We start from the raw sequence: 14,545 nt of genomic DNA, 5'->3' as shown, positions 1-14,545 counted from the left end.
GGTGGTGGTGAGGGTGAGGGTGGTGGTGGTGGTGGTTGAGGGTGGTGGTGAGTGAGGGTGGTGGTGGTGAGGGTGGTGGTGGTGAGGGGTGGTGGTGGTGAGGGTGGTGGTGGTGTGGTGGTGGTGAGGGTGGTGGTGGTGAGGGTGGTGGTGGTGAGGGTGGTGGTGGTGAGGGTGGGTGGTGGTGAGGGTGAGGGGTGGTGGTGAGGGTGGTGGTGAGTGAGGGTGGTGTGGTGAGTGAGGGTGGTGGTGGTGAGGGTGGTGGTGATAGCGGTGGTTGTGCGTGTGGTGGTGAGGGTGGGTGGTGGTGAGGGTGGTGGTGGTGAGGGGTGGTGGTGAGTGAGGGTGGTGGTGAGTGAGGGTGGTGGTGGTGAGGGTGGTGGTGGTGAGGGTGGTGGTGGTGAGGGTGGTGGTGGTGAGGGTGGTGAGGGTGGTGGTGAGTGAGGGTGGTGGTGGTGAGGGTGGTGGTGGTGAGGGTGGTGGTTGTGCGTGTGGTGGTGAGGGTGGTGGTGGTGAGGGTGGTGGTGGTGAGGGTGGTGGTGGTGAGGGTGGTGAGGGTGGTGGTGGTGAGGGTGGTGTGAGTGAGGGTGGTGTGAGTGAGGGTTGGTGGTGGTGAGGGTGGTGGTGGTGAGGGTGGTGAGGGTGGTGGTGGTGAGGGTGGGTGAGGGTGGTGGTGGTGAGGGTGGTGGGTGAGGGGTGGTGAGGGTGGTGGTGAGGGTGGTGAGGGTGGTGGTGGTGAGGGGTGGTGGTTGAGGGTGGTGGTGAGGGTGGTGGTGAGGGTGGTGGTGATAGCGGTGGTTGTGCGTGTGGTGGTGAGGGTGGTGGCAGTGATGGTGGTGATTAACACGGTGGAGAAGTACACACAGCACACCTCCCTCCCTCCCTCCCCTCCCACCACGATCATCTCCACAACCATCATTGTCACACCCCCCCCCGCCCCCCCGCCCCCAGTAGACGCGAGAGCGTGGACTTTGAAGACGACACGGACAGCCTCGTGTGGGAGGAGATGGACGAGACTCTGCTCCTGTGGACGACATGGGCCCCATCACCACCACCACCTCTCCTGGGGTCCGTCACTCCTCCTCCTCCTGTGTCTCTGTCTCTCTCTGTGTCTCTCTCTCTGTGTCTCTGTCTCTGTGTCTCTGTGTCTCTGTGTCTCTGTGTCTCTCTCTCTGTGTCTCTCTCTCTCTCTGTGTCTCTCTCTCTGTGTCTCTGTCTCTCTGTGTCTCTGTGTCTCTGTGTCTCTGTGTCTCTCTCTCTCTGTGTCTCTGTGTGTCTCTCTCTCTGTGTCTCTGTGTCTCTCTCTCTCTGTGTCTCTGTCTCTCTGTGTCTCTGTGTCTCTGTGTCTCTGTGTCTCTCTCTCTGTGTCTCTGTGTGTCTCTCTCTCTGTGTCTCTGTGTGTCTCTCTCTCTGTGTCTCTGTGTCTCTGTGTCTCTCTCTCTCTGTGGCTCTGTGTCTCTGTGTCTGTGTGTCTGTGTCTCTTGTATCTCTGTGTCTCTGAGTCTCTGAGTCTCTTGTATCTCTGTGTCTCTGTGTCTCTGTGTCTCTGTGTCTCTGTGTCTGTGTCTCTGAGTCTCTGAGTCTCTTGTATCTCTGTGTCTCTGTGTCTCTGTCAGGGGTTCACAATGGCCGTGTCAGAGACACTGAGTCTGTGTCTCTGTGTCTCTGCCAGGGGTTCACAATGGCAGGAGGGATCGAGCGTTGCTCAGTAACTCCCACCCACCTTTGTCTCCCTGCAGGCTTGCGCCAACTCCCTCAACAACAACACGAGTGATGGCAAGGGATGGGTGAGTGGGTGGGGTGGGTGAGTGGGTGGGTGGATGAGTGAGTGGGTGGGTGGGAAAGTGGGTGGCTGTGTGAGTGGGTGAGTAGATGGGCGAGTGGGTGAGTGGATGGGTGAGTAGGTGAGTGGGTGGGTGGGTGAGTGTGTGTGTGTGAGTGAGTGTGTGTGTGTGAGTGAGTGAGTGTGTGTGTGTGAGCGAGTGTGAGTGAGTGTGTGAGTGTGTGAGTGAGTGAGTGTGTGAGTGGGTGTGTGAGTGAGTGGGTGAGTGAGTGGGTGAGTGAGTGAGTGAGTGGGTGAGTGGGTGGGTGGGTGGGTGAGTGAGTGAGTGGGTGAGTGAGTGTGTGTGTGAGTGAGTGAGTGAGTGTGTGTGTGAGTGTGTGAGTGGGTGTGTGAGTGGGTGTGTGAGTGAGTGAGTGGGTGAGTGAGTGAGTGTGTGAGTGGGTGTGTGAGTGAGTGAGTGTGTGTGTGAGTAAGTGTGTGAGTGAGTGTGTGTGTGGGTGAGTGTGTGTGAGTGAGTGAGTGGGTGTGTGAGTGGGTGAGTGAGTGTGTGTGTGTGTCAGTCGGTGAGTGAGTGTGTGTGTGTGTGTGTGAGTCGGTGAGTGGGTGAGTGGGTGAGTGGGTGAGTGAGTGAGTGTGTGAGAGTGGGTGAGTGTGTGAGAGTGTGAGAGTGGGTGAGTGAGTGGGTGAGTGGGTGGGTGAGTGAGTAGGTGAGTGAGTGTGTGAGTGTGTGTGTGTGTGTGAGTGAGTGTGTGTGTGAGTGAGTGTGTGTGAGTGAGTGTGTGAGTGGAGTGTGTGAGTGAGTGAGTGAGTGAGTGGGTGAGTGGGTGAGTGGGTGAGTGAGTGGGTGAGTGGGTGAGTGGGTGAGTGAGTGAGTGAGTGGGTGAGTGGGTGAGTGAGTGGGTGAGTGAGTGAGTGAGTGGGTGAGTGAGTGAGTGAGTGAGTGAGTGGGTGAGTGAGTGAGTGAGTGGGTGAGTGAGTGAGTGAGTGAGTGAGTGAGTGAGTGGGTGAGTGAGTGGGTGTGTGAGTGTGTGAGTGGGTGTGTGAGTGAGTGGGTGAGTGAGTGGGTGAGTGGGTGAATGCGTGAGTGAGTGAGTGAGTGGGTGAGTGAGTGGGTGGGTGAGTGAGTGAGTGAGTGAGTGGGTGAGTGGGTGGGTGAGTGAGTGAGTGAGTGGGTGAGTGGGTGGGTGAGTGAGTAGGTGAGTGAGTGTGTGAGTGTGTGTGTGTGTGTGAGTGAGTGTGTGTGTGAGTGAGTGTGTGTGAGTGAGTGTGTGAGTGGGTGTGTGAGTGAGTGAGTGGGTGAGTGGGTGGGTGGGTGAGTGAGTGGGTGAGTGAGTGAGTGGGTGAGTGAGTGGGTGAGTGGGTGAGTGGGTGAGTGAGTGAGTGAGTGGGTGAGTGGGTGAGTGAGTGGGTGAGTGAGTGAGTGAGTGGGTGAGTGAGTGAGTGAGTGAGTGAGTGGGTGAGTGAGTGAGTGAGTGAGTGAGTGAGTGGGTGAGTGAGTGAGTGAGTGAGTGGGTGAGTGAGTGGGTGTGTGAGTGTGTGAGTGGGTGAGTGAGTGGGTGAGTGAGTGGGTGAGTGAGTGGGTGGGTGAGTGAGTGGGTGAGTGAGTGAGTGGGTGAGTGAGTGGGTGAGTGAGTGGGTGAGTGAGTGGGTGTGTGAGTGAGTGAGTGAGTGAGTGGGTGAGTGGGTGAGTGAGTGGGTGGGTGAGTGAGTGGGTGAGTGAGTGGGTGAGTGGGTGAGTGAGTGGGTGAGTGAGTGGGTGAGTGAGTTGATGGTTGTCTGCGTCTGTGTCAAGGTGGACTCGGTGGAGACGGTGATCCGTGAGACGGAGTCTCTGCTGCAGAATCGAGAGAAGGAATACCAGGAGACCATCAGCCAGATCGAGGTGGACTCCCATCATCACCACCATCACCATCACCACTACCATCACCATCACCACTACCATCACCACTACCATCACCACCATCACCACTACCATCACCATCAACATCACCATCACCACTACCATCACCACCATCACCATCATCACCACTACCATCACCATCACCACTACCATCACCACCATCACCATCACCACTACCATCACCACTACCATCACCACCATCACCACTACCATCACCATCACCATCACCACTACCATCACCATCACCACTACCATCACCACTGCCATCACCACCACTACCTCCACTATCACAACCTCCACCACCATCCACCCTGATGATGATGCTACCGCTGCTGCTTCTACTGTTGATGCTGCTGCTCCTGATGCGACGGCTGCTGCTACTGCTGCTACTGCTGTTGATGCTACTGCTGCTGTTCATGATGATGCTGCTGATGCGATGCTGTTAATGCTGATGATGATGCTGATGTTGATGATGCTGATGATGATGATGATGCTGTTGATGATGCTGATGCTGTTGATGATGCTGATGCTGTTGATGCTGATGATGATGTTGATGATGCTGATGATGATGCTGTTGATGATGATTATGCTGCTGTTGATGATGATGATGATGATGCTGCTGGTGATGATGCTGCTGATGCTACTGTTGATGATGCTGGTGATGCTGCTGCTGATGATGTTGCTGTTGATGATGCTGATGATGCTGCTGTTGATGCAGATGGAGCTGGTGATGATGATGCTGATGATGCTGTTGATGATGATGATGATGCTGATGATGCTGATGATGCTGATGATGATGCTGCTGTTGGTGCTGCTGTTGATGCTGATGATGATGCTGATGATGCTGCTGGTGCTGCTGGTGGTGCAGATGGAGCTGGCGAACGCCAAGAACGACATGACGCGCCACCTGCACGAGTACATGGAGATGTGCAGCATGAAGCGCGGCCTCGACGTGCAGATCGACTCCTGCCACAGCCTCATCAGCCACTCGGCACAAAGGTGGGAGGTGCTCCCTCCCTCGCTCGCTCGCCCGCTCGCCCACCCCCTCAACCGTTCGCTCGCCCACTCACTCAACCGCTCGCTCAATCGCTCGCCCACTCATTCGCCCACTCACTCACTCACTCACTCGCTCGCTTGCTCACCCACTTACTCGCCCACTCGCTCACCCACTCGCTCACCCACTCGCTCGCCCACTCGCTTACCCACTCGCTCACCCGCTTGCTCATTCACTCGCTCACTCACTCAATCACTCGCTCACTCGCCCACTTGCTCTCTCACTCGCGCGCCCACTCACTCGCTTACTCACCCGCTCGCTCACCTGCTTGCTCATTCACTCACTCACCCACTCGCTCACTCACTCACTCATTCACCTGCTCACTCACCCACTCGCTCACTCACTCACTCACTCACCTGCTCACTCACTCACTCGCTCGCCCACTCACCCACTCGCTCACCCGCTTACTCATTCACTCGTTCACTCACCCACTTGCTCACTCACCCACTCACCTGTTCACTCACTCACTCGCTCACCCGCCCGCCCACTCAACTACTCACCCACTCAGCTTGCTTGCTCGCTCACTCACCCACTCGCTCGCTCACCCACTCGCTCACCCACTCACCCGTCCGCTCACTCACCACCTCACTCTCCTGCTCACTCACTCACCTACTCGCATACCGACTCACCCACTCACCCACTCGCTCACCCACTCCCTCACAGATAATGGTGTTAATGGTGATGGTGTTGATGTTGGTGTTGGTGTTGATGGTGTTGATGTTGATGTTGCAGGAGCCCATCTCCCGTGCAGGGCTGCGTGGCGATGTTGATGGACTCCCCCGACGATGAGGATGGAGACTTCCTGCCAATCACTCCCAGCGGCTGATAACACAATCACCTCCACCATCACCACCTCCACCATCACCACCTCCATCACCACCTCCACCATCACCACCTCCACCATCACCACCTCCATCACCACCTCCACCATCACCACCTCCACCATCACCACCTCCACCATCACAACCTCCACCATCACCACCTCCATCACCACCTCCACCATCACCACCTCCACCATCACAACCTCCACCATCACCACCTCCATCACCACCTCCACTATCACCTCCACCATCACCTCCACCATCACCTCCACCATCACCTCCACCATCATCACCTCCACCATCATCACCTCCACCATCACCTCCACCATCACCACCTCCACCATCACCACCTCCACCATCACCACCTCCTCCACCATCACCTCCACCATCACAACCATCACCTCCACCATCACCACCTCCACCATCACCTCCACCATCACCATCACCACCTCCTCCACCATCACCACCACCTCCACCATCACCACCTCCACCATCACCACCTCCACCATCATCACCTCCACTATCGTCATTATCATCACCAACATCACTATCAACTGCAGCAACATCATCATCACTATCATCATCACCATCACTATCATCATCATCACCATCATCACCATCATCATCATCACTATCATCATTATCATCATCACTATCATCATCATCACTATCATCATCACTATCATCATCATCACTATCATCATCACCATCATCACCATCATCATCATCATCACCATCATCACCATCATCATCATCACTATCATCATTATCATCATCACTATCATCATCATCATCACTATCATCATCACTATCATCATCATCACTATCATCATCACCATCATCACCATCATCATCATCACTATCATCATCATCACCATCACTATCATCATCATCACTATCATCACCATCATCATCATCACTATCATCACCATCACTATCATCATCATCACCATCATCACCATCATCACCATCACTATCATCATCATCACTATCATCATCATCACTATCATCATCACTATCATCACCATCACTATCATCATCATCACTATCATCATCACTATCATCACTATCATCATCACTATCATCACCATCACTATCATCACCATCACTATCATCATCACCATCATCACCATCATCATCATCACTATCATCATCATCATCATCACTATCATCATCATCACTATCATCATCATCACTATCATCATCACTATCATCACCATCACTATCATCATCACCATCATCACCATCATCATCATCACTATCATCATCATCATCACTATCATCACTATCATCATCATCATCACTGTCATCACCATGTTTGTTCGTCCATTGACAATGATTCTTCCATTGGCTGAGCACTGTGGTCAGAGAGACACTGAGGGCCTGGGTTGGAGGCCTGGGTCTGGGTGTCTTTCTCTCTGAGCCTCTATCAGGGGGGTTCACGATGGCCGTGTCGCTGGGCTCGTGATGGCTGTGACCTCTATGAGAGTGCGTGGATCTCGCTCGAGCTAAGAGATCTGTATTAAACACTGTAGGAATATAGCCTATACTCTTCAGGTGTAGCAATTCTAAACCCCCTTTAGCCTAACTGCACTAACAATTCCCAAACCATATGCATTGCTTACGAAATGAATGCCTTACTACTCATACAGTCCTAGTTGCCGCCCCCTGCTGCTGCTGCTGTTGCCTGGAGACTCAGGGAGACCAGGTCTCAGGGTCTTGAGACTCGTAGTGTTGAGACTCAGGGTCTTGAGACTCGGGGAGACCAGGTCTCAGGGTCTGGAGAATCAGGGTTTTAAGACTCAGGGTCTTGAGACTCGGGGAGACCAGGTCTCAGGGTCTGGAGACTCAGGGTCTAGAATCTCAGGATCTTGAGACTCGGGGAGACCGGGTCTCAGGGTCTGGAGAATCAGGGTCTAGAATCTCAGGATCTTGAGACTCGGGGAGACCGGGTCTCAGGGTCTGGAGAATCAGGGTCTAGAATCTCAGGATCTTGAGACTCGGGGAGACCAGGTCTCAGGGTCTGGAGAATCAGGGTCTAGAATCTCAGGGTCTTGAGACTCGGGGAGACCAGGTCTCAGGGTCTGGAGAATCAGGGTCTAGAATCTCAGGGTCTTGAGACTCGGGGAGACCAGGTCTCAGGGTCTGGAGAATCAGGGTCTTAGGACTCAGGGTCTTGAGACTCGGGGAGACCAGGTCTCAGGGTCTGGAGAATCAGGGTTTTAAGACTCAGGGTCTTGAGACTCGGGGAGACCAGGTCTCAGGGTCTGGAGACTCAGGGTCTAGAATCTCAGGATCTTGAGACTCGGGGAGACCGGGTCTCAGGGTCTGGAGAATCAGGGTCTAGAATCTCAGGATCTTGAGACTCGGGGAGACCGGGTCTCAGGGTCTGGAGAATCAGGGTCTAGAATCTCAGGATCTTGAGACTCGGGGAGACCAGGTCTCAGGGTCTGGAGAAACAGGGTCTAGAATCTCAGGGTCTTGAGACTCGGGGAGACCAGGTCTCAGGGTCTGGAGAATCAGGGTCTAGAATCTCAGGGTCTTGAGACTCGGGGAGACCAGGTCTCAGGGTCTGGAGAATCAGGGTCTTAGGACTCAGGGTCTTGAGACTCGGGGAGACCAGGTCTCAGGGTCTGGAGAATCAGGGTTTTAAGACTCAGGGTCTTGAGACTCGGGGAGACCAGGTCTCAGGGTCTGGAGACTCAGGGTCTAGAATCTCAGGATCTTGAGACTCGGGGAGACCGGGTCTCAGGGTCTGGAGAATCAGGGTCTAGAATCTCAGGATCTTGAGACTCGGGGAGACCGGGTCTCAGGGTCTGGAGAATCAGGGTCTAGAATCTCAGGATCTTGAGACTCGGGGAGACCAGGTCTCAGGGTCTGGAGAATCAGGGTCTAGAATCTCAGGGTCTTGAGACTCGGGGAGACCAGGTCTCAGGGTCTGGAGAATCAGGGTCTAGAATCTCAGGGTCTTGAGACTCGGGGAGACCAGGTCTCAGGGTCTGGAGAATCAGGGTCTTAGGACTCAGGGTCTTGAGACTGGAGGAGACCGGGTCTCAGGGTCTGGAGAAACAGGGTTTTAAGACTCAGGGTCTTGAGACTCGGGGAGACCGGGTCTCCAGGTGTATAGACTCGGGGAGACCGGGTCTCCAGGTGTAGAGACTCGGGGAGACCGGGTCTCCAGGTGTAGAGACTCGGGGTCTAGAGATCAGAGTCTGCAGACCCAGGGTCTCTACACCCTGGGTCTGCAGGCTCAGCGAGACCGGGTCTTTAAAACTTTAAACTTCCATTGATTTGCACTTAAATACGACTCTACCTAAGCCACGTGTAGCTCACCGGCGGGTACCGGTGGCTTACCGGTTAATGCTGTTGGTGGCTTACCGATTGGTGGTACCAGATGCTCACCGATTGGTACCAGATGCTTACTGATTGGTGGTACCAGATGCTCACTGATTGGTACCGGATGCTCATCAATTGATACCATAGGCTTACCGATTGGTGGCAACAGACGCTTGCTGATTGGTGGTAAAAGATGCTTGCCGTTTGATGGTACCAGAGGCTTACTGATTGGTGGTATCAGAGGCTTTGGCTTTTTGATGGTACTCAAGGCTTGCTGATTGTACTCGAGGCTTGCTGATTGGTGGTACCTGTGTCTGTCTGCATGGTACCTGTGTCTGTCTGCATGGTACCTGTGGCTGTCTGCATGGTACCTGTGGCTCTAGCCCTGTCCCTAGGACTCCATTTGGGGGTGACCCCGGTTCCTGGTGGCCGCTCTCCCCAACCTTGAACCTCAAAGCGGCCTCCTCTGTGTGTAGCCCAGAGCTCGACCCACTCACCGCCTCCTCCTCCTCCCCCTCCTGGGGCTGTCGTCGTCCCCCCGAGTCCCTCACCCCGAGTCCCTCCCCCCGAGTCGTCGTCCCCCCCCCCCCCGCCAGAGAACCGGGGTTGAGAGTCGATGTTCAGACTTCTCGTCCCCCTCTTGGCCCCTCCCCCAGGGCCCCCCCCCCCTCCCCCAGGGGTCCCTCCCCCCTCCCCCAGGGCCCCCCCACCTCCCCCAGGGGTGGTAGTGGCCTTCGGCCTTTCCCGTCGCTGGGTTTGAACACGAGGCCTTGGCGGTGGTGGTGGTGGTGGTGATTGTGGTGATTCTGGTGATTCTGGTGCCGGTGGTTGCGGTAGGAGCGGTCGTGGTGGTAAAGTTCAAGTTGCACGCAACCGAATTGAGGTGCAGGTGTTTATGATAGCGGTTACTATGATGGCGGTTTCTGTAGTTGGTAAAAACAGGTTGCACGCAACTGATTGCTCGGGCGTGGAGCCATCCGTCTTAAGAAACCCATTGCAGAGACCCCCCCCCCCCCCCCCACATATACGCGGATCGGTTGCATGCAACTTGGTTGTGTGCAACCGATTGCTCGGGGCAACGAGCCAGCCGTCTTAATTAGCCCATTGCATAGACCCCCCCACCCGCCACCACGTATAAGCGATTAGGTTGCACGCAACCAAGTTGCACGCAACTTATTGTGGGGGCGTGGACCCGGCTGAGTAGCGGTGGCGGCTCGCTCGAGGTTCTGGTTGTTGTTGTTGTTGCCTTGCGTTGTTCTGGGTTCCCCCTCTGCTGCCTCCCCGGCAAACTTTTTTTGACGGTGCCTGTGGCACCTCTGGCTCATTGATTGAAGACGCCGCAGGCTTACCGGTTGGTGGCTTCAGAAAGCTTAACGATTGCCTTGCTGATCGATGTTTGATGGTGCCTGTGGCTCGCTGATTGATGCTAACTGTGGCTATCTGATTGATGGTAATTGTGGCTTTCTGATTGATGGTAACTGTGGCTAGCTGATTGATGGTAACTTTGGCTAGCTGATTGATGGTAACTGTGGCTCGCTGTTTGATGGTAACTTTGGCTAGCTGATTGATGGTAACTGTGGCTAGCTGATTGATGGTAACTTTGGCTAGCTGATTGATGGTAATTGTGGCTAGCTGATTGATGGTCACTGTGGACAGGGCAGCCCCCAGGTCCCGATCTGCTTCGAGGTCTTCATCCGGTGGCGCCAAATTTGCTTTTGTGGACCCAGCTGCCAAGAAGCGGGTTCATGGGGGTCAGCAGTGAGATTTGTGAAAAGAAACAAACTCCACCGGCCTGCCGTGGTGGTGGCCGTGCTGGTGGTGGTGGCCGTGGTGGTGGTGGCCGTGGTGGTGGTGGCCTTGGCCGTGGTGGTGGCCTTGGTGGTGGTGGCCGTGGTGGTGGCCTTGGCCGTGGTGGTGGTGGCCTTGACCGTGGTGGTGGTGGCCGTGGTGGTGGTGGCCGTGGTGGTGGTGGCCGTGGTGGTGGCCGTTGTGGCCGTGGTGGTAGCCCTGGAGGTGGCAGTACAGCGAGTGAGATTTACCGACGCCAAACTCTGTTCTCGGCTCGCCAGTTGAGGGTCAAACATCTCCAACGTAGCAGCAGCAGCAGCCCGCCACCTCCTCCTCCTCCTTACAGACGAACTCCTGAGACTCGCCGTGGCTTTCCTGCGGCCGCCGTGTCGATGACGGAGCTCCTCGCCTCCCTACAACGGCCACTTCAGGCGCCGTCTTCTGTGCACGTTAAGAAGGCAGCTGCTGCCCCTGCTGCTGCCGCTGCTGCTGCTGCCGCTGCTGCCGCTGCTGCTGCCCCTGCTGCTACTGCTGCTGCTGCTGCCCCTGCTGCTGTGCGGACTCCAAGAGGGGGACCCAGCACTGGCCAAAGTCTCAAGAAGGGGGGGGGTCCAGCATTAGCCGTCTGGAACGTTCTCTTCCTACGGAAGCTCAGCACTTAAATGGTCATCTAGACCGGCAAACTAATTTCTTTCGAATCGCTGCTGCTTGTTGTTGTGTTTAATTTGTTGTCCTTCCCCCCGCACCTCCGATTCGGCACGGTCGGCTACGTACGGTGGTGGTGTGACACAAGTTCAACGTGCAGACAAAAGCCGCGTATTTTTGTACCTGAAATAAGCTACTTCGTGAGTCGAACGTCGCCAATTCGGAGGGGTAGCCAAAGGTTGTTCCCCCCGCCAGTGTTAATGTGGCACCGTAGGGCCTCGCCTGCGTTTGTGTTGTGTGGGGTGGGGAGCGGTGGTGCAGCGGTTAGCGCTACGCTGCGCTACGAACCCGGCGACCCGAGTTCGATTCCCGCTCACGGCCAACACCGGTGACAGTGATTAGCTGAACCGGCCCTGGGCCTCTCCTAGGTCCACTCAGCCTCAAATAAGTAACTGGTGCGGTGTGTAGTAAACATCGTCACTGTGGTTACAAAGGCGGCCCGGGCGCGGTGTTGGCCACCCACCCCCTCGTGTGCCACAGTGCCAGCCTTCATAGGTGCTACTCGCTAACAGCACTTGCCCCTATAGCCTGTTAAGGCTACACAGGGGAGCTTTGTGCGGTGTGGGGGTGTCTATGGGGAGGGGGCTCCAAATGGCTGCCATGTGAATTATGCAATACTCTATAATCCTATCCTCACGACTACTCTCGACTATTCACGACTACTGTGCCTGGTGTAGCTGGCGGTCGCGTTGGTTAGGAGAGAGCGGAGTTCCAAAGAAACTCCGCTCTGTGCTGTGGTCGTGGTCTCTTCTTGGTCTGGCGTTTTTTTTTTAATTGCTGAGTTTATAAAATAAAAACGGATGGAAACAAACGTGAGAATTAACATTATTGTGTTGGTGTCATTATTTGCTACTTCTTCGTGTTGTTGTTTATGACCCAGCGGACCAGGCAGCGTTGGCTGGGTCACGTAGCCCACGTGCCCAGCCACCGCATGCCCAAGGAGCTAACCGGATAGAGGGGGGCTGAAGGGGCACGGCACGGGCTGGCTAAGAGGTGGACTGATGGGTGAGTGGGTGGGTGAGGCAGCAACGTCCACCCGTTCCTCCCCCTCCTCCACGTCGGGCTGCTCTTGCCCCGGCAACCGCCGACGGAGAGTCCCTGGGCCCCCTCGGTTGGCGCCGTCCCTGTACGGGACACATTGTCTTCTTGGTTCTTTCGGTAAAGTCACGTAGAATGGAAATAATAAAATAATAAAAATAAAACATAATAAAATATTTCTCACGACGTTTCGGCCACAACGCAAGTAGCTGTCCTCAGGTGGAGAACAAGTCTGTCGAGGAGACAGTCTGTTTCCTCGACAGACCTGTTCTCCACCTCGCGGAAACAGACTCTGTCTCCTCGACAGACCTGTTCTCCACCTGAGGACAGCTACTTGCGTTGTGGCCGAAACGTCGTGAGAAAGAACCAAGAAGATGAATCCCTGCAGTCACGAAAGCTTTAAATCAGGACACATTGTGTTGCTGGCCGGGAGTTTAAAACACGCACGCGGCCTGCGCGCACAGCAGCAGCTGCCGCTAGCAAAAAGGCCGCAAACCGCGCCACCACCTGCGCAACAACTGTCTACGCGCCGGCCTCGAGAGGTTCAAGATGGTGACCGAGCGCGCGGTCCTCCTACGGTGGCCTCGCAGGTGGCGCAAAATGGCTGCCAGTGCAAAATGGCCGCTGATGCAAAATGGCCACACCGGCGCTCGACCACGCACACAATTGGCTCGTTCCACGCGCACGTGGCGGCTACCTCGCAATCACCGCCACGCGTTCACCCGCTTCTGCGCGCACTTTTCTTTACATTCCTCTCGCTCACCCCCCTCCTACACCCTCCATTTATTTCCCCCTCCATAGCCTCTTCCCAAACTCTACCGCCCTAACTCTCGGCGTTACCTTCGATTCCACTCTCTCCTTCACTTCCCACATTGCCAATACCACTCGCACGCGCCATTACCATCTGTACAACATCAGGAAAATCTGCCCGCTCATCACTACCACTGCTGCCAAACTCCTCGTGCACTCCCCCTTGTCTTCAATCGTCTGCATTATTGCAACTCACTCCTGTTCGGTCTCCCTGCTTAAGCCTTTATCCCTCTCCAACACATCAAAACGCAGCCGCACGGACTGTACTCAACCTTCCATGCACACCTCACTGCTCTCCCCTCCTTCTCTGGCTTCCCGTCTATCTCCGCAGTCTCTTTAAATTCCTCCCTCGAGTATTCAACGCTGTGCACCGTCTCGCCCGCCGCCCTCTCTTCTCCCATTTCTTTAAATGTCCCGTCACGCCCCCTGCGATCTCAACATTCCCGTCTCCTTGCTGTCCCATCGCCTCCTTGCGCCCGGTCTCACTCTCGTTCTTGTTCTCTTCTTGGCCCGTTGCACCCTGGATCAAACTCCCACTCACACCCTCGCTTGCCACCCTTCGCTCGGCCCTCAGCTCCTTTCTATTCTCGATCGCTTTTTCTAAAACCCTAAGACCCACCACCGAAACCTAAAACCCACCAAAAATCCAACAAAAAACAAAACATTTAAAATACCCCGGCAATCTCACGAACCGAAAAAGAACTGAAAGAAATCGAAAAACCTCAAAAACTCTCAAAAACCCCGAACCCCTATATATTACATTAATAGTGGGCAATTTCACTATGAAATGTTCACGTCTGAAAAGCAAATCGGCCGACTAACCTATGCAGTTTTTGGCCAAATTGGCCAAATTTTCACAGCTCTATTTTTCAACAAAAAGTGCATTCCTCGGTTGTGTTTAGCCTTAGAATCTTATCTATAACATTTAAAGTGGGAAATTTCACCTTGAAATTTTCACGTCCCAAAAAGCAAATCGGCATACTAACCTATGCCGTTTTTGGCCAAAATTGGACAAATTTTCAAAACTCTATTTTTCAACAAAAAATGCATTAATCGGTGGTGTTTAGCCTAAGAATCCCATATATTACGTTAAAAGTGGTAAATTTCACCAAGAAATTTTCACACGCCAAAAATCAAATCTGCATAATAACCTATGCCATTTTTTGGCCCAAATTGGCCCAATTTTCACAGCTTTATTTTTCAACACAAAGTGCATTCCTCGGTTGTGTTTAGTCTTCGAAACCTATAAATTCCGTTAAAAGTGGGACATTTCACCATGTCGGGGAGACAGACCTGGTTTTCACCTGAGG

The 14,545-nt window shown here is 54.4% G+C and overlaps 2 protein-coding genes across 2 annotated transcripts in view; both read left to right on the top strand.

The window, feature by feature from the left end:
- Positions 1-975, top strand: part of LOC144953410 (uncharacterized) — a 50,428-nt gene extending 49,453 nt beyond the window's left edge. Inside the window, exon 6 of the mRNA XM_078883988.1 lies at positions 955-975. Within this exon, the coding sequence (XP_078740114.1) occupies positions 955-975 (21 nt within the window). The remainder of the gene's footprint in view (positions 1-954) is intronic.
- On the top strand, positions 958-12,210 carry LOC144953431 (intermediate filament family orphan 2-like). Its single transcript, XM_078884009.1, has 5 exons — positions 958-1,068; positions 1,740-1,787; positions 3,576-3,665; positions 4,552-4,682; positions 5,470-12,210. The coding sequence occupies exons 1-5, from the start codon at positions 1,036-1,038 to the stop codon at positions 5,561-5,563; spliced, it is 396 nt and encodes a 131-aa protein (XP_078740135.1). The 5' UTR covers positions 958-1,035; the 3' UTR covers positions 5,564-12,210.
- The last annotated feature ends 2,335 nt before the right edge of the window (positions 12,211-14,545 follow it).

Source organism: Lampetra fluviatilis, chromosome 76 (assembly GCF_964198595.1).
Source record: "Lampetra fluviatilis chromosome 76, kcLamFluv1.1, whole genome shotgun sequence".
In the NCBI taxonomy this organism is placed as follows: Eukaryota; Metazoa; Chordata; class Hyperoartia; order Petromyzontiformes; family Petromyzontidae; genus Lampetra; species Lampetra fluviatilis.
The sequence above is the reverse complement of the archived record's forward strand: the minus strand, read 5'-3'. Positions and strand labels throughout refer to the sequence as shown.